The sequence below is a fragment of the Equus asinus genome, chromosome 13 (genome assembly GCF_041296235.1).
Source record: "Equus asinus isolate D_3611 breed Donkey chromosome 13, EquAss-T2T_v2, whole genome shotgun sequence".
Classification (NCBI taxonomy): Eukaryota; Metazoa; Chordata; class Mammalia; order Perissodactyla; family Equidae; genus Equus; species Equus asinus.
The window spans coordinates 16142057-16165279 of record NC_091802.1 but is presented as its reverse complement, the minus strand read 5'-3'; the positions used below and the strand labels follow the sequence as shown (position 1 = coordinate 16165279).

The 23223-nt window shown below is 58.3% G+C and overlaps 1 protein-coding gene across 4 annotated transcripts; it reads right to left on the bottom strand.

The window, feature by feature from the left end:
* Positions 1-2000: 2000 nt before the first annotated feature.
* Positions 2001-23223, bottom strand: CLUH (clustered mitochondria homolog). Of its 4 annotated transcripts, none has more exons than XM_044745025.2 (26): positions 18781-19407; positions 15677-15879; positions 14708-14879; positions 13611-13754; positions 13289-13413; positions 13040-13194; positions 12833-12958; positions 12385-12532; positions 12065-12157; positions 10558-11252; positions 9572-9795; positions 9277-9381; positions 9034-9134; positions 8014-8166; positions 7866-7928; positions 7519-7763; positions 7163-7247; positions 6864-7017; positions 6644-6783; positions 5497-5577; positions 5291-5416; positions 5088-5209; positions 4712-4805; positions 4481-4615; positions 4324-4397; positions 2001-3515 (listed from the first exon to the last, which is right to left on the bottom strand). In XM_044745025.2, the coding sequence occupies exons 1-26, from the start codon at positions 19346-19348 to the stop codon at positions 3329-3331; spliced, it is 4518 nt and encodes a 1505-aa protein (XP_044600960.1). In that variant the 5' UTR covers positions 19349-19407; the 3' UTR covers positions 2001-3328. The 4 variants fall into 4 exon arrangements, with proteins under 4 accessions (XP_044600960.1, XP_044600962.1, XP_044600963.1 ...); XM_044745027.2 differs by lacking the exon at positions 18781-19407 and adding an exon at positions 22973-23223 and having other exon boundaries at positions 2004-3515; XM_044745028.2 differs by lacking the exon at positions 18781-19407 and adding an exon at positions 22973-23223 and having other exon boundaries at positions 2004-3515; positions 9277-9378.

Genomic DNA, 23223 nt, shown 5'->3' with positions numbered 1-23223 from the left:
TTCAGGATATATAGGAATTCCTCAAGGAAGTCTAACAGGTCTCTCAATACCCATATTTAGACTGGCACCATGGCCGAGCGGTTAAAGTTCCGCATGCTCTGCTTCATTGGCCTGGGTTCACAGGTTTGGATCCCAGGTGTGGACCTGGACCACTCATTAGCCATGCTGTGGAGGCATCCCACATACAAAGTGGAGGAAGACTGCCACGTTAGCTCAGGGTGGGTGAATCTTCCTCACCAAAAAAACCCCCCGAAAATACTTAACATCTAACAATGACAATTTGAGGGCAGGTGTGGAGACACATGATTGAAGTTTGGTTATAATAGTTCTTTTAAAAATATTTTCTGGGACCAGCCTGATGGCACAGCAATTAAGTGTGCACGTTCCGTTTCGGCGGCCTGGGGTTCACTAGTTCAGATCCTGGATGCGGACATGGCACCGCGTGGCAAGCCATGCTGAGGCAGGCATCCCACATATAAAGTTGAGGAAGATGGGCACGGATGTTAGCTCAGGGCCAGTCTTCCTCAGCAAAAAGAGGAGGATTGGCAGCAGTTAGCTCAGGGCCAATCTTCCTCAAAAAAAAAAAAATTTCTAAGGTGTGAAAGTAATATGCATGTTAAAAGAAATTCTAACTTGGAAGAAGAGTGGAAAGTGAAAGACCAGCATAGGGTACAGGAAGACAGAGCTGGGTGTGGCTCACACGATTTAGCCTTAATTTCCATCTTGAGCAGTTGCCCATCCACACAGACCGTGACCATGACATGCTGGTTCTCACATTAACCCTTCCTGGATGCCACTGTTCACCCTTTTTAAAAAACTGAAATCTGTCAACTCAGAGAAGGCAAGGAGAAAGGGTGGATTTCATACCTAGAGCCTCTTGTTTATACAACAGCAGCCCCTTGTTATCCGGGTTGTCAAAACGGTATCTGACAGCACTAATACACTTAAGAGATCAACCATGAAAAATGGGCCTCAGGTGACTAGTAGGTTTTAAACCTAATCCTTTCTCAGCTTTACAAGATAAGTTCCAGAAGTGCTGTGAAACATGTGACTAGTGTTCACAGGATAAAGGCCGTAGGAAGGCATGTTCAGAATACAACCACCACATCATAAAAGCAAACGTGGTGGGGGCTGTTGGGAGCGTGCGTCACAGCACCGTCAAGGCACTGACGGCAACTGAAAACCTCGAGGGCAGGGAAGTCGTCTTTTCTAGTTGGTTCAGGAAAACTAACAGGCATTAGGGCTGCAATTTTTTTTCGGAATGTCAAAGACACAACTCAAAAAAAAAGTATTCAAACCGGCACTCTAGGATGCGTGAGGCTGAGGGCCTGCCTGCTCAGGAAAGGGATGGCTGAGCAGAAGCCACCAGCTGTAATCAGACTCCCCCCTGCTTAGAGACAAGCCCTTTCCAAACCCCCTCCCACGTCACAGGCCTGTCCCTCAAGGCCACCTAGGTGGGCTCCCCTTCCCTCTCCTCCCTAGATCTCCACGAGAGCCTCGCTAACCCTGAAGCCGCCCTAGGAGGCAAGCTTCAAACACCGTCCATTCTCCTCCCACTCCCAGTCTTTGGGGAGTGCTGTCAGTCCTCTTGACTCAACGAAAGGGACAAGGGCAGATGCCCAGAGTTAGGTGTTCAGTGACCTCAGGGCCAGCATGCCCAGGGCCTGGGCCCCCACCTTGTAGCACCCTCACTCCAGCTGCCTTTGCTCCAGCATGCACCATACAAAGCTCAACGGAGAAGTGATTCTCAGCCTTTCCTTCTCCCGTGACCAAGAAGAGGTGGCATTCATCTGTGCGCCACTCCCATGGGTCTCAGGACTGGCCAACTGGTAAACCCGAGCTGGGTGCCTGTGATTCCACCCTCTTTCCTCCCGCTTAAATGACATTATAAGCATAACCTTGAATTTGACCTAATTTATACACATTCACATGCTTTACACCCTTTCTGGCAGCAGCCCTCACAATCAAGTGAGACTGGTACAGAACACACAGGAGAGACTGGGGCAGCAGGTTTCAAAAACTCACTTTATTCCAATGTGAAATGAAGACGTGATGGTTTAAAAACAAGAAAAAGTTCTTGATCAGCTGTGGGGATGCTTTGCTTGCTAGCTCCCGCCCACTCCCTTTGAAACAAGGTGTCTGGACAGACAACACCCATAAGCAGCTCCCCGCAAAGCTCCCAGGCAGAGGCCCCTTCCTGGGAACAGCTCCCTCAGGCTCACCAGGGTGGCGAACTCCACCCACCCATCAGGGCTCCAACAGCAGGCACAGAGAAGCGGCACAGGCAGGCGAGAGAGGGAGGAGCCAGGGCCTGTGAGGGCCGCCATGTTCCATGCAGCCCCCACCCTGCCACCCAGAGCTACTCTCTGTAGAAGGTGCTTGTGTGGCAAGGACCAGGTAGGGACCTGGGCTCCACAAACAATGATAATCACTCCTGTATCTAGTAGCTTCCCCCCCAGGATCCATGATTCAGCCCTGGTTCCTCAACCCCTCACTCCCCCCGACCCCCACTGTGCGTTAGGCAGCTCAGGTTAAATGGGGAGAAGGATACATTCAGACTGCTGCCCCCAAGGTCAGCCCCGACTGGGGTGCAGGGAGTGGGGAGGCAGCGCCTCCTGCCGGGGCCCAAGGGCAGACAGGCTGTGGCTGGGCACAGGGGTGTCTGAGGAACCACCGCCACGGCCCACCCCCAGCACAGCCAGGCCAGACCCATCCCAATTAGTAAAGCTGCTACCGCAGCTCCCACCTTGCCACAAAGCTAAAGTGCACCCCGACCCTCCAGCCCTGCCACGGAGCTCTGGCTCCCCATCCCAGGACACAGGAAAGCTCCCCTCTTTTTGGCTTCAAACCTGGACTTTAAGCCAGGCTGGACCAGGGGTAGTGGCAGCAAAAGCAGCAGCCATAATGTCAAACATACAAATGACCTGAGAAATCTCAGCTGCACGTCATCCACTCGGGGCTATGTACAATTAGGAAGGATGGACCGAGACGCTCACGGGCATGGACACACTCGCACACACTGCTCGAGGATGGGGGGCCTGTGGGGCCACCTGCCCCCCAGCTGGGAACTGATGCCCACACACTCCATTCACATGTCTTCAGTTAGGCCTCTGCATCGTATATTCATTGAACCAGTGCAAAAACATCTTTCTGGGGACAGGCAGGCCAGGCCGGGGTCCCAGGAGGATGCTGGGGATGGGGCTGGGGTTGGAAACGTGGAAGAAGAGGGACTTGTTTCCTCTCCCGATCTGCAGGGCATGCTCCCCTTCTCCTGGAGTCCGGATCACTGGTTAACGGGGCAGCTGACTGTTCATCTGTCTCTCCCTTTCTACCCCTGAAAGCTCGGGGAAGAAGGGTCCTTGGCAGCCGGGGGCTGGGAGGCCACATCCTCTGGGGCCCCCACTGGCTCAGGCTCGGTGGCCATGGGCTCCTCGGCCTTCTCCCTGTTTTTGCTGGCTTCCTGGAGCTGGTGCCGCCGTGCCACCTCAGCTTTCAGATTCTCTAAGTCTTTTTGGCTGAGTAGAAGAACAGGGGTGAAGGGTGGGTATCAGAGCGGGCCTGGGCCCCGTCACCTTACTGGCTTTACTTAAACAAACTTGGGACAAGATCAGGCTCTGTGCTTCAGTCAGTGAGAGATCTGTGTGGAACAAGTGCTCCCCTCCCCAGAGCAGAAAGGTCCCCAAGTGCTAAAAAGTACGAACTCGGTGCACTAGACACAGCCTCCAGCTAAGGCCTGGCTCCCACTTGGCCTTTATGTCTAGTTCAAACCCACTGCATCACATGTGGTCTCTCCTACAGCAGGTTACACACAGGAAATGAGTGGACTAGGACGCCCTCCCAGCTGGTACATGGTAAATGCCCTAACCCCTGCTGGACCAAACCCACGTCCCACACTGGTGGGAGGGAGACAGGACCAGGGGCCCACGAAGGCGGCACTGTTTGTAAGAGCCACACTGGAACCCTCAGCGTCTGGCTGTAAAGCACATGTCTACACTGGAAGAGCAGGAGGCCACAGAAGGTAGGAAGCCACTCTTTATGTACCAAAATGAAAGACCGCCAAGATACGTTAAGTGTAGGAAAAAAAAATACCTATGCACATGGCTTGCTACCATTTTGTGCCCAAAAAAAGAGGGAAAAAAGATTACAGATACGTGTTTGCTTAATTAGGCGCGGAGTATTTCCAGAAGGACTCACAACAAACGTCTCACCTTTGGCTGTACTTTCCAATTCTGAGCCATGTCAATGTAGTATATATTATTAAAACAGAAAACTCAAGGCCAACTGCTAAGAGGGGGTGGGGTGCAGGTGGTGGAGGGGCCTCACCTGAGAGGAATGAAGAGGATGCCGTTGATGACGTTGAGCTGTTCCAGGACACTGGCCATGCTGGGGGCTGTGAACTGAAGGTGGCAGGGAAGATGAGCCAAGGGGTGGGCGCCGGGAGGCTGGGGTGTGGGCCCACCCAGCTCCGCCGGGGACGTACCTTGAGGGGTGGGATGTTGGCGCTGGAGCCGTTGCGGTAGATCTCATTCATGGTGCGCTGCAGGGCCACGGCCTGCTGGGTCAGGCACTTGAGGTACTCAGAGCTCTCCTTGGTCTTCTCATGGTCCTCGCCCAGCTACAGGGGGCGAGAGGCGGCATGGGCAGGAAGGGATCAGGGCTGCCCACAGCCCACAGGCCCAGCTCCACCCCCTCGGCCCCTGCTGCGGCCCACCTGGGTCTTGTAGATGGTGTAGCCTTCCTTCTCGTGCTGTAGGGCTGACCGGAACTCGGCTTTGCTCTCGTAGACCCGGGCGACCAGGTGGTGGCTGCAAGGAGGCATGGCCCGGCGGGTGAAGGAGGGACACGAATGGGCCAGGGCAGTGGGGGCCTGCTGGGGGGTGTGCACACTACTCTGGATCCTGCTACGTAATCTACCCACAAACAAGTCCAGGACTCGAGAAGAGATGGAAATTAAGAGAAATTTCCTCAAGAGTCAGATGGGAGACAGAGCACTGCATCCCGTGCCCGCCCTCAATGCCAAGTGCTTCCTGGGACCCTGTCCCTGTGGCCCTGGGGCCCCCCTGCCCCCTAACCCAGCGCAGCCTCACCTGAGGGCCACCTTGAGGGATTTGGGCCCGTGGTACTTGGTGCTGACGGCCAGCGCATTCTCCAGGAAGCGCAGCGACAGGTCACACTCCATTACTCCGTGCAGCACCAGCCCGATGTTGTTCTGGGGGCAGTCGGGAGGGCCCTAGTCAGCTCCCGCTCCCCTGGGGCTGAGGCTAGTCCCACTGCCCCTCCCAGCACTCACGTCCAGCAGTGCCATCTCCGGGTGGTCCTCCCCGAACACGAGCAGTGTGAGGTAGCGGGCGCGGTACAACAGGTTCAGGGCCGTGGACAGCTGGCTGCTGGCAAAGCAGTACAGGGCCAAGTGCATCTGCGGGGACAGCTGTGTCAAGGCAGGGCAGGCGCAGACCCTGCCCACCTGCACAGACCCCACCGCCCATGGCTACTCACGTATTCCTGGATGGTGTTGGGGTGCTCGATGCCCATCACTCGCTCACTCATCAGCACTGCCTTCTGTTGGTTGCTCAGGGCCTGGGAGAAGGGGGCGTTGTCACCCCAGGGTGGGCACTGCCCCACACCGACTCTGCCTGGCCCATGAACGGACACACAGTAGCTTGGCTTCATCCCGACTGCAGCTATTTACTTTGCACAATGGCAGGGACAAAGGGCCACGGTTCAGCTGTTGTGACCATGGAAGTCTATGCCTCACTCTGAGAAGGTGTTACTTTGTTGTTGTTGTCGTTCTTGTTGAGGAAGATTAGTCCTGAGCTAACTGCCGCCAGTCCTCCTCTTTTTGCTGAGGAGCAGTGGCCCTGAGCTAACATCCGTGCCCATCTTCCTCCACTTTATACATGGGACGCCTACCATAGCATGGCTTGCCAAGCGGTGCCATGTCTGTACCCGGGATCCGAACCGGTGAACCCCAGGTCGCCGAAGTGGAACATGTACACTTAACCGCTGCGCCACCGGGCCAGCCCGTTTCACTTTTTAAAAAAACTTGTCTTAAGCCTTTTTTCCCCTTAATAAAAACTATGCAAATACATACATACAAATCTAAGACTGTGCTAAAGATAAAGTATTGAAAAAAAAAAACAGGCATCTGTAGGCAAAAGAAAACAAGAATCGCTGTGGGTGAAGGGCGATGCGCCTCCAGCATGTCTGCCCCAGGAAACCACCTTTGGAAGCCCCGGGGCCGACGAGGCAGGTGCACCCCCAGCTGCATGACAGGTAAAAACAGCAGCAGAGACACCCCTAGCAGCTTTACATGGTGCTTCCGAGTCTCAAAATTTATCCTTCCCAACGTCCCTGCCATCACTCCCACTTTGTCCACAGGCACAGCAGAGACGGGGGAGGCCCAGGCAGAACAAGCGACTCGCCAGGTCTCCCAGGTCTCTGTCTGCTCCTCCCTGGAGGGCCCGGAGGTGAGCAGCATCCCAGGCCCCTTGGACGGTGCTCCAGTTCTGTAGGCCTGGACTCCCGTTTTCTGCTGCCGCCAGGGGTGAGAACACGGCCCCAGCCCCCTCACTCGCCAATCCCCAGTGCAAGGCCAGGCCCCAAGGCCTCTGCTGACACAGCCCAGAGGGTGCTCAAGGCCCACCTCAGCGTAGTCACCCATAATGTAGTGGAGACGGGCCAGGAGGCGCAAGCAGGCGCAGATCTCCACGTGCATGGCTCCGTACACGTTGTTAAACAGGTTCAGGGCCTCATTGATGAGCTCGCAGCCCTCCTTCAGGAAGCCTGCAGGGCACCCCCAAGGGTGGCAAGGTCAGGGCCAGGCCAGGGAACCCCCCTCCCCCGAGCCGCACCTGGCCACGCACCCTGCTGTACTTTGGCCTGCCCGCTCTGGAAGAAGTGGAAGGCATCCGAGGCCTTTGGGTTGACGTGCTTGACCACGGGGAAGATGTTGAGCACATCCTCCTCAGTGAATGCGGGTTTGTGGCGGCTGTCGAAGCTGTACTCCTTCAGCAGGATCTAGGGGACACGCCCCCAGGCAGGCTCAGTCCCAGGCTTAAATGGCCAGCACCTCCCAACCCACCACCACGTGTCAAGAGAAAGCCACCTCCCCCAACGGCCCTGTAGGAGCCACGGCACAGGAGGGACAATGAACTGTACCCACCTGGATCCCGGTTTTCAGGGAGATCTCCCGCAGCAGCGTTATCTTCTGCAGGCCGTATGTCTCCACAGCCTGGTCCACAGTCTCACTGGGGAGAAGCGGCAGGTAGGCCGAGCAGCCCCCACTCCGCCCCTCCCCTAACAGCTACCTCCCACCCAGGTGCCCCTCCCAGCCACTCCTCCTCCAGCCAGGACTCCTGGAGGACTCGGACTAACAGCTCCCATCCGCACTTTCCAGAACGAATGGCCCCCACAGCTCCCCCCTTTCTCCTCTCCTAGTCCACTGCCCCACATTGTCAGAGAACCTCGATGCTGGCTGGGAGCCCAGCACCCACTTTGCCTGCCATGCCACTCACGCACCACTCGAGGCTGAAGTCAAAGTAGTTCTTGGCCTCCTGGCAGATGTTTTTCCAAAGCTCCTGGGGGGTCATGACGGCCCAGGCCGTGTTATCCGCCGCCCCCGGGGGACGGTTTCTCCTCCTCCTGTTCCTCTTCTTGGAGACCAGCTCGTCAGCGGGCAGGTGGGCCACGGGGTTGGGGTAGGAGCTCAGGAAGCAGTTCAGGAAGTGGCTGATGGCAGCTGAGAGGCCAGAGAGCTCAACTCCCTGTAAGGAAGGTTTGGATCAGTCACGAGGGCCCTCAGGCCGCAGCCCAGGGCTCTTCCCTGATGCCCCACACGACCGAGGCTGGGGAGGGAACAGTGGTACCTGTAAGTATGTCTTGAAGATATGCTTGGCAGAGCGGGTGATGAGCTCTCCAATGCCAATTTTCTGCAAGAGTTCGAGGGAAGTCTTAGTCAGGCTCAGGCCTCCATCCTGGCCCCACTGTCACACACCCACCCTAAGGACCACTCACGTAGATGTGGTCCAGCTGGTCACGAGCCGGGCTCCGGAGCACCAGGTCTAACACCTTGCCCAGGTAGCGCATGTTGATGCCACGCTGGCGCATCACCTCGGCCAGTGTGGCCCCGTCCATGGGCAGCACCACATGGTCTGTGCAGTCCTTCACCTGTGGGCTGCAACAGGTCAGGCGCCCCCAGCCCAGGCCCTCGGCCTCCTCCTGTCCTGGGTCTTCCCGGGGGAGCTCATGCTCTGCTGAGGCCCTGAGGAAGGAGACTAAGACCCCAGCTCCCAGTGGGGATGAGGGAAGGAGATAAAGCAGCAGCAAAGACGTGAGAACTTGGACCACAGCCTTCTACACAAGCCACAGGAAAGAGGGGCCCTGGGACTGCCTGGCCCACCTGATGGGGAGGCAGGGATGAGGGAGCCCCAGAGGTGATGAACTCAAAGAGCTCAGTGGGCAGAACAGGCTCCCCTCTGACCACCCAGGAAGGAGCAGGCGGGACCACTCGGGGACCACAGCTTCACCCCATCCCTGTGCCAAGCCTTGGAGGGGTCGGGCAGGGGGCCAGGGCACAGCAGGCTCGGCTCAAAGATCTGAGACAAGAGCACCACTGACCTCAAAGTCACCTTAGGAGGGAACAAGCACCCTGTCATCCACAGGGCCTACGTACAAAGCTTGTGAGGGTGAACAGGAGGGCCCCCCCGCACCTTTTTTCCCAGATGCCCCTCACCCCTCTTGTAAGCCATCCCATCACACAGGGGCTCAAGGGACCATACCCCCAGCTGCCGGCCCATATGGAGAGCATGGCAGAGCAGAGCCTGAACCCAATGCCTCCCTTGGCCTCTCTGGGTCAGCGGCCCCACCTGTACCATGGGGATGAGCACTCTGCCCTGCCTGCCTTGCAGGTCAGCAGGTCTAAGGAAGTCACTCCTGCGAAGGTTCTACAAGCTTCCGGAATCAGAGATGGACAAGGCCCCAGGGCCTGTAACTGCAGCCTTGGTGCAGCCCCCTACCCCTGTCTCCCCCGCTCACCAAGCCGGGGATCTGGCAGGAGAGCAGGAAGGCAGCGGCATCTTTCAGCAGCTGCTTCTGGTCCCGAACTTCCTCCTGGCAAGACTCAGGGAAGCGAACCCCTGCAGGAGGGAGGGCAGAGGCTTGAGCCACGCAGAAGGGAGGCCGAAGAAGGGAGGCAAGAAAAATGCTGGCACTCAGGTGGGTGGACAAGGCCCCAAGATGACCCCCAGGCCATTGTGCCCGCCCTGCCCCACCGCTTGCCTGGCGAGAAGATGTCAGGGTTGAAGCGAACGTCAAAGGCTGTGTTGCTGATGGAGCCGACTGCCTTGCATGCGTTGCGGATCACCTCCCGACTCCGAGGGTCTGCTGTGGAGACACGGCCTGCTGGGAGGCAGCCCACTCCACCATCGGTGGGGCCAGGCTGCCCTGAGCCTCCCGCAGCTCCTTGAAGATACGTCTGCCTGGCTCTCTAGGGGCTGAGTCGTGAGCCACCCCCAACAAGCACCAGCTGCCAGGACAGGCCTGGGGCTCCCCTCGGCATCCACAGCAGCCCCACCTGTCCCGTCGTCCGAGGCGATGGTCTCCGCCAGCTCCTTCACCTTGGCCAGGCCACTAGCATTGCTGCCCTCCTCCTCGCTTCCCGCCTCGGGTCCTGGAGGGTCTTCAGGCTTGGACTCCGGGGATGGGAGACCGCCGTTTTCCAGTGAGGTGGGGCTCTCCAACTTGCTGGCTTTCTGCTGCATGAGCTGCAGGGCAGCCAGCTTCATGAAGAGGAGGTACCTAGAGCACAGCAGAGCAGGCAGAGCAGGGGATAGGAAAGGGGAATCTGGAAGCCTCGCTGGCCCAGCAGCTTCCTCAGGCTATGGGGAGGAGAGGCAAGCCCCAGGCTCCTGGCCTGCTGGGATTAAGGAAGGTTGGGACTGGACACTCTGCTGACACGGGGACATGTCCTGCCCAGTGGGCAAGAGTCAATGCAGGCATGTAGGTGCCTGCCCAGCAACTCTACCAGGAGGCTGCAGGTCGCAGCACAATACGAGATCTTTCCAGAGAGTAAGAGAACGGCTAGGGGATGGGTGGGGGAGTGGCTCACCATGCAGGCCAGGGCTCTCAAGAGTGACAGGAAGCCCACCGGCATTTTGAAAGGAAGAACTATTTGTGGTGTGGGACATTTGATGTGGCTGACTCCTAAGCACTAAATGCCAGCAGTGGTGACACCCCTGCCCTTCCTCCCAGGCCCTGGCACCGGGATATTCAAAGTCACCCTAGCAGATTCCACACGCTCCTTAAAGGAACAGCACTGCTTCAGTTGAGAGCCACTGGTCTAGCTGCTTGCTAGTTTTTGACCAATATAAAGTTCTGGATGTCTGTTGGGGACCCCGACGTCAGAGTTGGGGGCGGGGGAGGCTGGAGCTGTAATGACTGCGGCCAGAGTTAACTCTTCTCCACTTTCCAAAGCCTCTCTTACCAAGATCAGGCATCAGAACCACCTACCGGCTGGGTGCAGCCCAGCCCTGGCCCGGTTTCCCAGGCCTTGCTCCTCACCTGTGCTCCACAAAGGCATCCACTAGCTCCTGGCGCAGGCAGCAGAGCTTGTGCCGGTGGGCGCGGGGGAAGCCAGCACGGGTGCACTCTTCGGGCAGCCCCTCGCCAGGCACGGGCAGGAAGTTGAGGTCAGGGGGGAAAGTGCGCAGCAGGTCGAGGATGTAGTGGCGCCCATCATTGCCGATGATGCCCTTGCACTCCACGGAAGAGCAGAGCTCCACTTCCTCATCGTGGTCGTTGAGCACCCGGTGCCGCAGGATCTTGAGGGGCCGGCTCGTGCGTTCCAGCAGCTCCAGGTATCGTGGGTGCGACACCACTGTCTTGCCAAAGTCAATGGAGCCATAGATGACGCTCTGCTCCTGGTCCCGCTCCAGGATGCCAGGGATGATGGACTGGGCCGTAACACGGTAGCCACGGTAATCCACCACCACCGTGCCCAGCGTGTAGAGCCCCTCCACGTCCACTGCATTGTATGTGCGCACGCCATTCAGGTCGTTGGTGGGCGCCACATAGGCCGCCACGTCCCCACCGAAGTCCTTGTAGTGGTCACGGACATCGAAGCCCAGGCTGAAGAATATGTTGTTCCAGATGAACATCTGCATCTTGGTCTCCTCACTGGGGTTGATGGCCATCACGTTGCCATCGATGACCGCCATGGCACCCCGCGTGGCTGCCGCCGTGAAGTCACTGTGCACCTGGGGGGACCCAAGGTTGGGAGAGTGAGAGGCTCTGTCCACAAGAGCCTCAGCCTTCGTCCCACCTGGTCAAGCTCACCCAGATGGTGGAAGCAGAGGCCTGCGGGGGGCCGAGGGACTTGAGCCTCCATTTCCTCACATTTGGCAAAGGGCAAGAAACTCTTTTTTCAAAAAAACTTAACACTGATATTCAGACAGCAGAGCTGAGTGACTAACAGAGAGCGGAAGCGCTGGAGCGGGTGTGGCACCCACCAATCACAGGCCGGGTGAACCTGGACAGGTCACCTCTCAGGCCCGTTTTCTCAACTACAGAAAGGGGACAATAAAAGCACCGACCTTCACAAGGGGTCTAGAAGACTACCAGAGACAACGCCTACAAAACGCCTGGCAGAGCCCCTGGCAAAATTAGTACGCAGGACATTTAGACCTTATTTTTACGATTACCATCTCTAGGTGGTAAGATTATGGGAGATTTTAAATTTAGCTTTTTTTGAAGGCACTATTTTCTCTCCATCTCTCTACCTCTGTAAAAGCACTAATAACATCACAGTAGGGCATATGTGCCCAGGCGAGGGCCCCAGGGCGGTCCGTGGAGTGTGGGAAGCCGGAATGGACCCTGTCACTGAGCCCACACTGGAGGCAGGTCCCTCCTCTGCCTACGGACTCCAAGTCTCAGAGAAGCCAGAAAAAGGAGCTGGGGTGGTCTGCCAGGAGGCAGAAGGCAGCAGAACCCCCTGCAGCGTATGCCAGCTTTCCTCCTGTCCACAAGAAAACAGCTGGAGGGGGGCAGGCGGGTCAGAGGCCATGGGCACCTTGAATATGGCTCTCTCTCGCAGCAGCCGCTCAGGCAGGTTCTTGCGGGGCAGTTCCCTCGTGGTCTGCAGCTCCTCGTTCCAGTCCCGGGTCTGCAAAGGGAGTGGGGAGGGAGACGCCAGCTCAGCCCGTGCCCCATGATCTGCCCTGGGCAGTCACTTCCTCCACCTTCCCATGGACAGTCCCACAGGCTCCCAAGTGAATCAGACAGACAAGCAAGCAGATAGAGCCTCCAGGGAAGCACACAGAACCCATCCCGGCACCCACCAAAGGCATAGGAGGGAGGCGCGCAGGGAGGGTAGGGCTGGGCCACAGGCACCTGTCCGGGTATGTGCTCCTCGTAGCCCAGCCTCGAGGTGTAGGCATCCTCTGCGCGCACGCAGTCCATGGCGTGCTCTGCCTGGGGGGCTGTCCAGCTGTATACCTGGAACGGGGTGGCGATCCTCTCGAACGGGTGGCGCTGGACCCTGTGGCAGGCAGAGGAGGGAAGATGGGGCAGCCCACCAAGCTCAGACGCCTGCCCTGGGACCCCACCTGCTCCACTGTCTCCCTGTCCTGAGACTCCAGCCCTGGAGAGCCCGACAGAAGCAGATCGGTGCCTCTCCTAGGACTGCTATCTCGGGACCTGGCCAACAGCTCCCTAAAAGGAGGCTGGGAAGCTGAGGGCTGAGCAGCCTAGGACAGAAGTGCTAGGGTTTAGGCTGGCTGGTTCACACCATCCCCCCTGGGACAGCAGACAAGGGGCAGAGATGGGGCAAAGGCATTACCTTTTCTTCTGCAGCACAGCAAAGTTCTTTTTGAAGGTCGGGCTGATCTGGTTGAGCAGCTCCACCAGGGAATGGCTGAGGAAGCGGGGGCTGGCGGGCTTGGGGTTGAAGTGATACGCTGTCGACCTACAGGGAGAGGGTGGTCACTGCACAGGGCGCCCCAAGCGGCTGCGCATGGACTCGGAGCAGGCTCGCACAGGGACTCACTGGTTCAGATAAAAGCCCCGCGTGGACGCCGTGATGCTGACTTGCCGGTCCTCGGCCGTGATCACAAACAGGTACATGAGGTCCCCATGCATCTTACGGTTCCCAGGGGGCGGGTTCCAGCCACTCATGGTGAGCACTTTCAGGCACTGCAGGGGCTGCAGGAATGGCCAAGCATGAGTAGCCAGGCCTCCTGGTGTGGTGAACCCCCGCCCTGCCAGAGACCTCCCGGCTCTGCTCCGGGAGTCCCACCTTCCAGTCACGGTTCTGGGGCTGCAGGGGACACAACGGCCGCTCCCGGCTCCCTGGAAGGATGTACTCGGGTGGCGTGCAGTCGATGGGGTCCATCTCCAAGCCCTTCTTCCGCTTCCCGCTGTCTGAGGGACCCGAGCCTGGTGGTCAGCACAGGGCCACCCAGGGGCCAACCACCTCCCAGCCTAAACTGGCCCCAGTCTGGGCACCTCCAGCCCCACCCCCTCTGGGTGGGAAGGCCTGGCCCTCAGCCCCTTTGTCAGCCCTGGCCAACCTGCTCCCAGCCCCTCTGCCCAACCCCTGGCCCCAGTGCCTCCCGCACCTCCCAGGTCGCCGTCGGTGAAGACGCTCAAGAAGGACAAGGAGTTGCAGTCAACCCCATTGAAGGCATCGGACGGGTCCAAGCTCTTGAGCAGGTCTCGGACATGGCGCACGTGGATGCGGGCCTCACGCACCGTGTACGGCTCTGTTGGGAGGGGGAGAGGCAGGGCGTTACCAGGGCCCCGCTCTGCAACATGCTGCCCAGCACAGAGAAGTTTTTGCCCTGGTGCTACCACAGGTGGTCTTGATTTTCAATTTTAGGCTTCCATTTACAAATTCCACTATGAACACCTAATTTGGAGTTCTGGTTTCAACACATACACCTGCCTGCTAGTGGGCAGGGATCCTTGTTTGCAAAGAACCTTCTGCCAGAGGGCACACAGGCCTTGGGGAGCCACAGAAGCTCGCTGCTCTGTCCACAGGCGGGCAAGCCTACAGAGCTGCTGGGCCCTGTGGCCTTGGTCGTGTGCCCTAGGGCAGCCCTCGCTCAAGGGCGGCCTGAGGACTTACCAGGACCCTGAACTACAACACTGCTCCCCAATATGTTTCACGAAATTTTAATGGAGGCTCTTTTGGGGGAGGAGAGAGGTTCGTGATCAAGTTTGGACAGAGTTGGGTTACATTTTTTCCATATTTGCTCTTAACAAGCCAACATGCCCGGAACCTCTGAGCCACTCCTCCCCATGGGACTCAAATTTACCAGAACTTTTATTTTACAACCAAACCAGCCTCACCACACCAGCTGATGGCTCCACACCTGGCCCAACTTCCCTACTAGAGAGCTGTGAGACTTGTTTCCTCATAAGATTTAACTTTTATCTCCATAGAATTTGACTGGGCTGATTTCAAGCCCTTGCCTAGTACTGTTTCTTTTTTTAAATCACAAACCTGAAATTTAACCCATGAAGTTGGAGGGTGCACATGTGATGGCCTGAGAAGCAGACCTGTGCTCCAATCCCACCTCCACAAGTTTGATTCTGCTCTGAGCCTCCACGAGCTCATCTGTGACACAGAGATACCAGCCAGGACGGGTGGAGTACTGCCTGGCCCTGCCTCCATGTGCCCTCCCTTGGCAGGCCACCCAACTTCCGGACAAACCTTCTACCACACGTAGCACGGAGCCCTCCTGCAGCCCCTCCACGCTGCGCAGCTCTGAAAAGTGGTCCAGCATGTTGCCGTCCAGGTGCAGTGAGAAGCAGGTGCGGTGACACGTGTCTTCACGGTCCATGAGTACCTGGTGGATTTCCTGTACCATCTCCTGCGGGGACACCTGCCAGGGAGAAGGCCCCGACTACCCTGGTGAGGGCAAACCGCTTCACCCAGTGCAAAGCACCTGGATCCCTAGAGTCAATGCCCCAAATACTCAGTTTCCCACTTTTTGGCTTTTAAATTCCAGGCCCTGTCCATACAGGCCACTCCCATCTGCACCTGTGTATGTGTGCAGGACACAGCCTAGCCCCGTCACCCTCGGGCCTAAACTATTCCTGTAGACCAAGAGCAAGCCCTGAGCAGAGCAGCAGGAGATAGAAGAACGGGGAAAAGAAATTGGCAATCTTGCCTCCTCCCTTGCCCAATGCCAAGGCCCCCAAGGCAAAGGGCTCCCCACTTCGAGAAGGGATTCTCTGGGGCCCAAGCTGCGGATACAAAAGATGTAAGAGGGCACTGCCTGGTTCCCCAGTGAGTTAACGGTTTGCTAGACCTCTGGCGTGGCTTTTCCCTTAGGCAGACGGTAAAACCACAGCGAGAGAGAGAGGTGATTCACCTGAGGGCACAGAGCAGAAGGCTGAGGAGCCCTGGGACCCCAACAGCACTCAGCCGCTGGAATACCTTTCCCCAGGCAGGGCTGGCGGTCCCAGCTGGGCGCTATCCCCCAGCAACAGGGCACTGACTCGAACCTGGACTGCCACATCCACAATGCTAGCTGAATGACCTTGGGCAAGGCACAGGACCCTCAATTTCCTGCTATAACTTGGGGCCAGGACGAACAAAGGCAAGGCTTGGCTTTCCAGCCTCATCCTCCCTAAAAGGCTCTGGCCCTGGTCCCCAGCACCCCCTCCCCCATCTCACCTGTAGGGAGAAGGGCTCGATCCCAGGGGCCAGGATCTTCACAGAAAAGCCTGTGTCCTGGATGACAATGACTTCCTGTCCAGTGGTCTCCTCTCCTGGCTCGGTCTCATCCAGCCCATTTTCCCGGGGCGGTTCGGCAGTCCCCTCTTCCCTCTTCAGGCTCTCTGGGCAGTCCCCATTCAACAGCATGACTGACGGCAGTTCTGCAGGTGATAAGATGGGAACTGAGTCAGATGGCCCTAGTTGGTCAGGTGAGGCCATCCGCTCACCCCCAAGGGTGGGCATGTGCCCTATAGAATGGCATCTCCGTGGGAGCTGGCCTGGTGGCACAGCAGTTAAATTCGCACGTTCTGCTTCTCGGCAGCCTGGGGTTCGCCGGTTTGGATCCCGGGTGCAGACATGGCACTGCTTGGCAAGCCATGCTGTGGTAGGCGTCCCACATATAAAGTAGAGGAAGATGGGCACAGATGTTAGCTCAGGGCCAGTCTTCCTCAGCAAAAAGAGGAGGACTGGCAGTAGTTAGCTCTGGGCTAATCTTCCTCAAAAAAAATTAAAAAATGGCATCTCCATGTCCTTCTGAGACTTGGCCCTACCCCACACTCCACAGTCCCACCTCACACTGGGCACACAAGTCCCCTCAGCCCTGGCCACCTGCAGGCCACTGTCTTCTCCCTTCCACACCCAGGTCCTCCCTTCCATCCACTCCTCAGTCCACTAGTCCCACTTATATCAGCACGCCACCCAAACCACTCTCCCTGGAGCCACCAATGCCACCCCGAGGGCCAAACCCAAGGGTCTTCTCTGGCTGTAATGTGTCTGGGTTCCCCTCAGCTGCCCTCCCACTGCTCATTTCCTCCTCCTCTTCCCTGACAGACGCTGACAGTCTTGTTCCTCCCTCTCCAGCTCCATCTTCTAGCAGTCTGAGCTGTGAGTGTCCCTGGGCCCCAGCCTCTCCTCATTCTCATCTCACCCTCTCCCATGGCTTCAAATGCTCTCCTGCCTCACAGCTCACATGGCCAATCCAGGCCTTGCTCAAGCTTTTCAATACGTGGCTACTCCAAGGCATCACCAAAGACTCATTATGTCAGCATGGAATTCATCTTCTGCCACAAACTGGTCCCTTCTCTGTGAATGCTCCCACAAGGCACCTATCTAGTCACCCAAGCTAACCTCCAAGTTGGCCATGGGACCCAGGCTCTGCAGCCATGGCCCTGGGCAGGCCAATTCCCCTATTTCAAGAGCACCACTTAGAACCTTCTAAACTCCCTACTGCTCACCACATCCAAGCTTCTTAAGCCAACACTCTCAGGCAACAGCCTGAAGTCCATCTTGGCTCCTGCCAGCTCTCCCTGTCGAGGTATAGCCACACCAAACTACCTGGAAGCCTGAGAACAGGCCACACATCTTCCCTCCCACCCGTGCTGCCCCCGACAGACCATGCATTGGGCAAATTCTTACTCAGCCGTCCAGGCCTCGGTGAAATAAACCCTCCTCTCTAAAACCTGCCCAAATGACCCCAGACAGCAGAATTACCGCCACCCCACTGTCCCCAGAGACATGGTTACCACCTCCCAGGGCACTTGTTCTACTGCATTCTGGGTGGCTGGCTGTTCCCACCAGTAGCTCTATCTTCCTCCTTCTGTCTTGCCCGCACTCAACAGAAAGACACTGAGTTAATTACTGTAAACGTGTAGTTGAGTCCAATTATTTGTGAAGAGCACCCAACTCACATGTTGTGGAGAGAGGCCGGGAGCAGGTGACAAAACCTTCCATTTCTACCCTGGCACCAAGGGGATCAAAGGAGAGGCCCCTCCCTGCTCTGGGGAGCAAGAGGACCTCCTCAAAGAAGCCCTCCAGCAACACACAGCCCTGCCTGGATGCCCATTTGGCCCATGGGGCTTCCCACTCAGGGTCCACCTGGCAGCTAAACTAGCCCCTTGCTTTCTGGGAGCTGCAGACAGGTTAGCTCATCGAGCTGTTCCGGACCCCAGCCCATCCCACCTCCTCTTCCCTACCCAGCTGTTAGGAGCGGGGATGAGGTGCATGTCCCCAGAGCTGTGTGGGCCCTACCCAGACCTGCCAGAAACGTGGAGCAGGGGCCTCAGGAAAGGAGATAAGCCCAGCACAGAAGGGCACACCAGGGGGACATGGAGCGAAGCCACTCCCTCGTCCCCGTGTCCCCTCCACTTAGTGATAAACAGGACCTCCAGCAGCTCAGATATAGTCCCCTCCTCCTTCCCCCAAACAAGGACATCTGAGGCCCAGAAAAGTTCAGAGTCTTGCCCAAGGTCAAGAGTGGATCCCAGATTCCCCATCAAGAGAGGACACCACCACGCAGCTGCACTGCCCTCAATCCTGGCCACTGTGGACCTTTGATGGCTGTCATCACCCCCGTCCCCATTCCCAGCACACCTCTCCAAACCTGAAGTGAAACTCCCGAGAACCACAAGGACTTCTCCATCCAGTTAGCCCACAGCCCCAAGCCCCCAGAAAGTGAACAGCCGGCCCCAAAGGGAGAATTTGGCCAACTCTATGACAAAGCAGACAGAGACAGCAGGGCGGGGAGAAGGGCGGTGGTTGGTCAGCTTTCAAAAGGCAGCAAAAGGAATGGCAGATATGAGGAGGCACTTCCCCCAACAGTCCTTGAGAAAGCTTTTGCTGACTGGTGATCCCCCGGAATGAGGGGAGACGCAGTAAGGGGTCCCCATCCAATATGGAACAGGAGCTTTGAGGTCTGAGACCCCAAAAGTGGGAAGTCAGAGACCCAGACAGGCAGCCTGTGCTCCCTGAGTCTGGGCCAGGAAGACTGGGAGGAGGGCAGGGAAGACAAGGCAAGAGTGGCCACAGCTCCCACTCTGCCTTCCCCAGCCCAGTGAGCCTGCCCAGAAGGCACCTTGGCACCAGGTTCTTGCCCCAGGCGGCATTCAATCTCCTATCAGATTTCAAAGGAATGTGGTTCCCAGGGGCCTCCTTTCCCCTAGGACAGCCCGCCCTGCCCTTCCTCCTTCCTCCAAAGGACCCTGAAGTCTCCCTATCACTGGAGTAAGGCTAAGTGATCTCCCCACAAGAGGCCAGCCACCTGGCTCACCGCCCCCAAGGCCCACCTGGTGCAGTCGGTGGTTGCCCTCTCCTGGGCTCTGGAGTCTCAGGACTGCCATGGCAGCGAGGCAGCCAGGTCTCTGGCTCAGGCCCGGCACTGGTTGTGTCTCTCGGTCCGACCTCTGCCACTACGCTTGCTCCCATGCAGCTGGTCGGCCCAGGGCTAGAGCTCCGGCTGGCTTCGGGTTTCAGTGGGGCCAGGCCTGCTGGGACGGCCCTGGGAAGGGCACACTCCCCCTGCCTTGCATCCTGCTCAAGGTCGGCCAGAAGGACGGCTGTGGGCCAGGAGGCCGCGGTGGCTCCAGGACCCCAGGTGGAGCTGCTACCAGTGCTCAGGCCCTCCTTCCTGTACCCCTCAGAAAGGGGGTCACTGCTAGTGAAGCCGTTAGAGGGGCAGGAGAACCCAGGGTTTGGGGTACCTGGGACCCCTGGGATCAAGGGTCCCGGGGACTGCCTGGCAGAGGCAGGGCCCAGCAAGAGGGTCCTCTCCTCAGTCTCAACCCCAGTGGCAGTGGGCAGGACTGCTTCAGCCAGCTGCCGGCAACAGCTGGCACAGACCTGGGCCCAGGCCATGAGGTGGCCGCCCCCTGTCCACCAGGCGCAGACACTGAGCACCCTGCCTCCTCCTGGGTCAAGTGACCAGCCAGGGCGTCTGGCTCATGCTGCCCCCTGCAGGTGACCTGGCAGCTCTCCCCTTCCTGAGAGTCACTGGTTCTGGTGGGAGGGGGATGGGCCCCCAGTCTCCCAGAGGACAACCGCATCCGTGCCCCACGCCTCTAGCTCCATCAAGAAGCTGGCAGGCTCCGTCTTCCCTTCCCAGCAGTCCCTGCACTGCCAGGAGAAAACCAAGTCTCCCCCCAGGGAAAACAGAGCTGGCAACAAGAGGCCGAAGGCCGTTTGGCTGTGGAGAAGCAACATGCCCAGCCTCGCCAGGGCGCCTTCCCAGGGCCTCTGACTTGTTGCCAGGGCCCAGTCAGGACTGTTCCGGCATCCATACTAACCAGGGTGGGGGTGGGGAGCCAGGCTTGCTCCAGCCACCCCACCTCCAACGTCCGTCCAGTCCCATCCAAGGCAACCCAGAGGGACTGGCACCCAGCACACCCTTTAGCCTTTCTATAGCCCCCACACACTGACCAGATGGTATGAAAGGCCAGGCCCAGCAGAGCCTCTCTTATCCCACCCTCTCCCCCAACACACCCCAAGCCTCTGGAGAAGCCACAGGGGGGCCTGGAGATGACCCCCGAATGGTGGTGCCAGCCACATCCATTCTGGTCACCACACAGCCTACGCACACTCTAGGCCCAGCCCACCTCACTTGAGGAAACTGGGGCTCCAGAAGGCTAGTAAGCAAGCTGCCCAAAGTCGCAGAGGCAACAGGAAGCGAAGCCAGGTCAAGAAAAAAACAGGGCCATCAGATGCCCAGGCCCATGGTCCCGAGTGCTACCCCCCCAGGTTACAGCACCCACAAGATACAGAGTACCCCCTTCCTCCTCTAGGCCTCAGGCCTTGGCCCACGAGGCAGATCTATCTTCAGCCATAGGACTCCCTCCCCAAGCCTCTACACCTCTGGGCCAGCATGGTTCCTCTCATATCCCAGGGGCACCTCTGAGGATCTGGGCTTCAGGGAAAAGGGAAAAGGTGCTTCTCTGCAGAACAGGAAGGGGCTGCCCAAGGAGCGGTGAACCGCCCCCTCCCCACCCCAGTCTTCACTGGCCAGATCAGAGTGAAGAGATAAAGCATACCCTGCCCTGGCCTGGGAGCCCCAGGACCCCACGGGCAGCAGAAAGGAGTCGGAAAAGAAACTTAGGCCAGCTGGGGTGGCCTCTGTGTGCCTTCCCCAGCCTGGCACAGCCTCCCTCAGTCGTCTGTGCCAGGGCCAGGCCCCACCCCAGCCAAGACCTTAGCAGGTGAGGCTCCAGCAGGAAGAAAGGCCACAGAAGACACAGCACCCCATCCCGAGAACCCAGGGCTTCAAGAAAAAGCAGCAGGGACAGGCAGGCAGCCTAAGGAAGACCCCAAGGAGGCGGGCACCTCTTTTGCCTAATTCCTGTCCCCCAAGACCAGAGGCAAGTCTGCATGGTGTGGTGGTAGTCCAGGGTTCCTCAAGCTGCTCTCCTCAGACCTACCCAAGAGAAGAGCTTTGGGATCCTTCCGAGGAGCTCCTCTAAGCCGTCGAGTCCCTCCCCAGTTTGCCAGTGCCCTTCTCTTCTGCTCTGGGCCTCAACCCCAAGGAGTCCTCCCCTAGACAGAAGGAACTTGACACACCACTGTGAACTTGAAAAACCTGCCCGTTCTCTTAACCCCTAAAAGCAGCTTTATTCCCAAGAAGGTAACTGACCCTTGCGCCTCCCAACAAAAGGCCCTGATCACCTCCTCAAAGTACTGGAGAGCCTTCCAGAGCTGGATCCTGAGGGGAGGAGCCTGAATAAGAGCCCGCTGGGGGTCTCAATTCAGGCTCCCTTCTTCTTTGCGTAGACTCAGGCTAGCTGTAATTCAAGTCCTAGCTATCTATACTAGCTTCCCAGAGATATAAGGAGCCAGTGTTCCACCTGCTGGTATGCTCCCAGTTTCCCAAAATGAACAGCTGTTCTGTTCCCCGACCCAGGGTCCCCCAGACAGAGCCTCTCAGCACATAGCTGAGAAGGGGTTTTACTCAGGCCCTCAGAGAAATCCTCCAACATACTCTCAGTGCCCACATTCTCAGCATACGATCCCAACCAATAGGCCTGTCCCAGCTTCCTCTGGGACAGGCCGGAACAGCCTTGACATGTTGGCTGTGAGCTGGAACTCCAAATGCTACCCCCAGCAGCTAAATCGTTGTGTGACCTTGGGCAAGTCACTTCATCTCTTCAGGTCTCTTTTCTAAAGGGGAACTCAGTCAGCCCGACCTCCTCTCATCTAGCCTGCCCCACTGATTCAGAACCACATCAAGGCAAAACCTGGCAGGTTGGAGCCATCAGCATTTGTCGTTCTGCCCAAACCTTGGCCTTGTCTAGGCAATTAGCAAAGCTGCCACAGTACCTATCCCCCACCACAAGGGAACCCTGCTGTGATGGGTTACAGGGTCACAGAGCCTACATAACCCTGTTCTCATCCTTACTCACTGAAACTGGGAAGCGAGAGGAAGATGACAAGTCCATGCTGAGCAGAGTCGGGAGGAGTAGGAGACAGGAGTAGTTCTGCACTACACTGCCACCCGGGGAACAGAAGGACCACAGTCCAGCCCTGGGGCTCTGAAGAAGATTTGGAGATGACAATTGAGGAGCTGGGGAGGAGCTTCCAGCCTCAAGGCTGGAATCTAAAACCATGATGGAAAGCACAGAGGCAACTCAGGAGAAAGGGAGAGAAGCAGGCCCCACGGGAGAAAAGCTGCAGCCACTCCCAAAGCCACTGCCACACAGCCCACATGGAGGGAGAGCTGGAAGCTCAGCTCCACACTAACGACCTTTGCCTTAAAAACAGCAACTCTGGGCTGACCCACTTTTCGCAATAAGGCGGGTTAATGATCAAGTTCTGGCACAAACACCTCCTCCTGCCAAGGAGTTTGGCTTTGCCCCCGTAGACATGCAGACCCCTACATCTGCCAACCAGGCCAACACCTCACAGGGCAGAGATCAGACCCTGCAGACCTGGGGTTAAAGCCCTGCCTCTGGGAAGGAACCAGAGAAGCCCCCTCACAATACACACATGCAACTCGCGCTCTCCCCACAGACCAAGCCTGGGAAGTCCCAAGTTGAGCCTTACTCGCAGGGCTGCAGCCCTGTGCACAGAGAATGCTTGGGATCATGCCGCGGAGGAGTGCCTGACGAAGCAAAAGTCAGTACCCCAGCCCGGAGGGCTCCCTAGACCCGGACGCGGAGGGGGTGGGGCCGCCGATTCAATCCGTCTGTGGCAGCGGCACACCCCGAAACCGCGTGTGCGCGCACGTGTCCCCGCGATCCGGCGCGCGTGTGCCCGGCGCCGGTGCCCGCCGCTGCTGTCCTCCCCGGGACCCCACCTGTGAAGTCCGGGCCGCAGCCGGGGGCGACAGTGAAGGTGACCTTCAGGGCAGGGGCGGTCCGGTGGAAGGCCGGGTGAGATGCAACCCGGCCTGGCGCGGAGGGAAGGCGGCGGTCCCCGCGCAAACCCGAACCCGCCCGCCCGCTCGGCCCGGTCCAACCTCCCACCCGGCTACCCGCCGGCCCCCGCCCCGCTCACCGGCCGCGCCCGGCCGCCCCTTGCCACCGGCCTGCGAGCTGGGCTCCCGGGTGCTGTCGGCCGGGGCGGCCGCCGGCAACTCGTCCGTTTTGATGACCATGGCGGCGGGAACGGGCGTCCAGGTAGGCTGTCCCAGCCGCCCGCCGCGCCACTAACCCAAGTGCCCTGCGCGCCGCGGCCGCTGCGGGAAGGACGGAGTCACCGGCCCACGTGGTGTGCGCTGTAGCCTTTGACCCCACCACCGCTCCCCT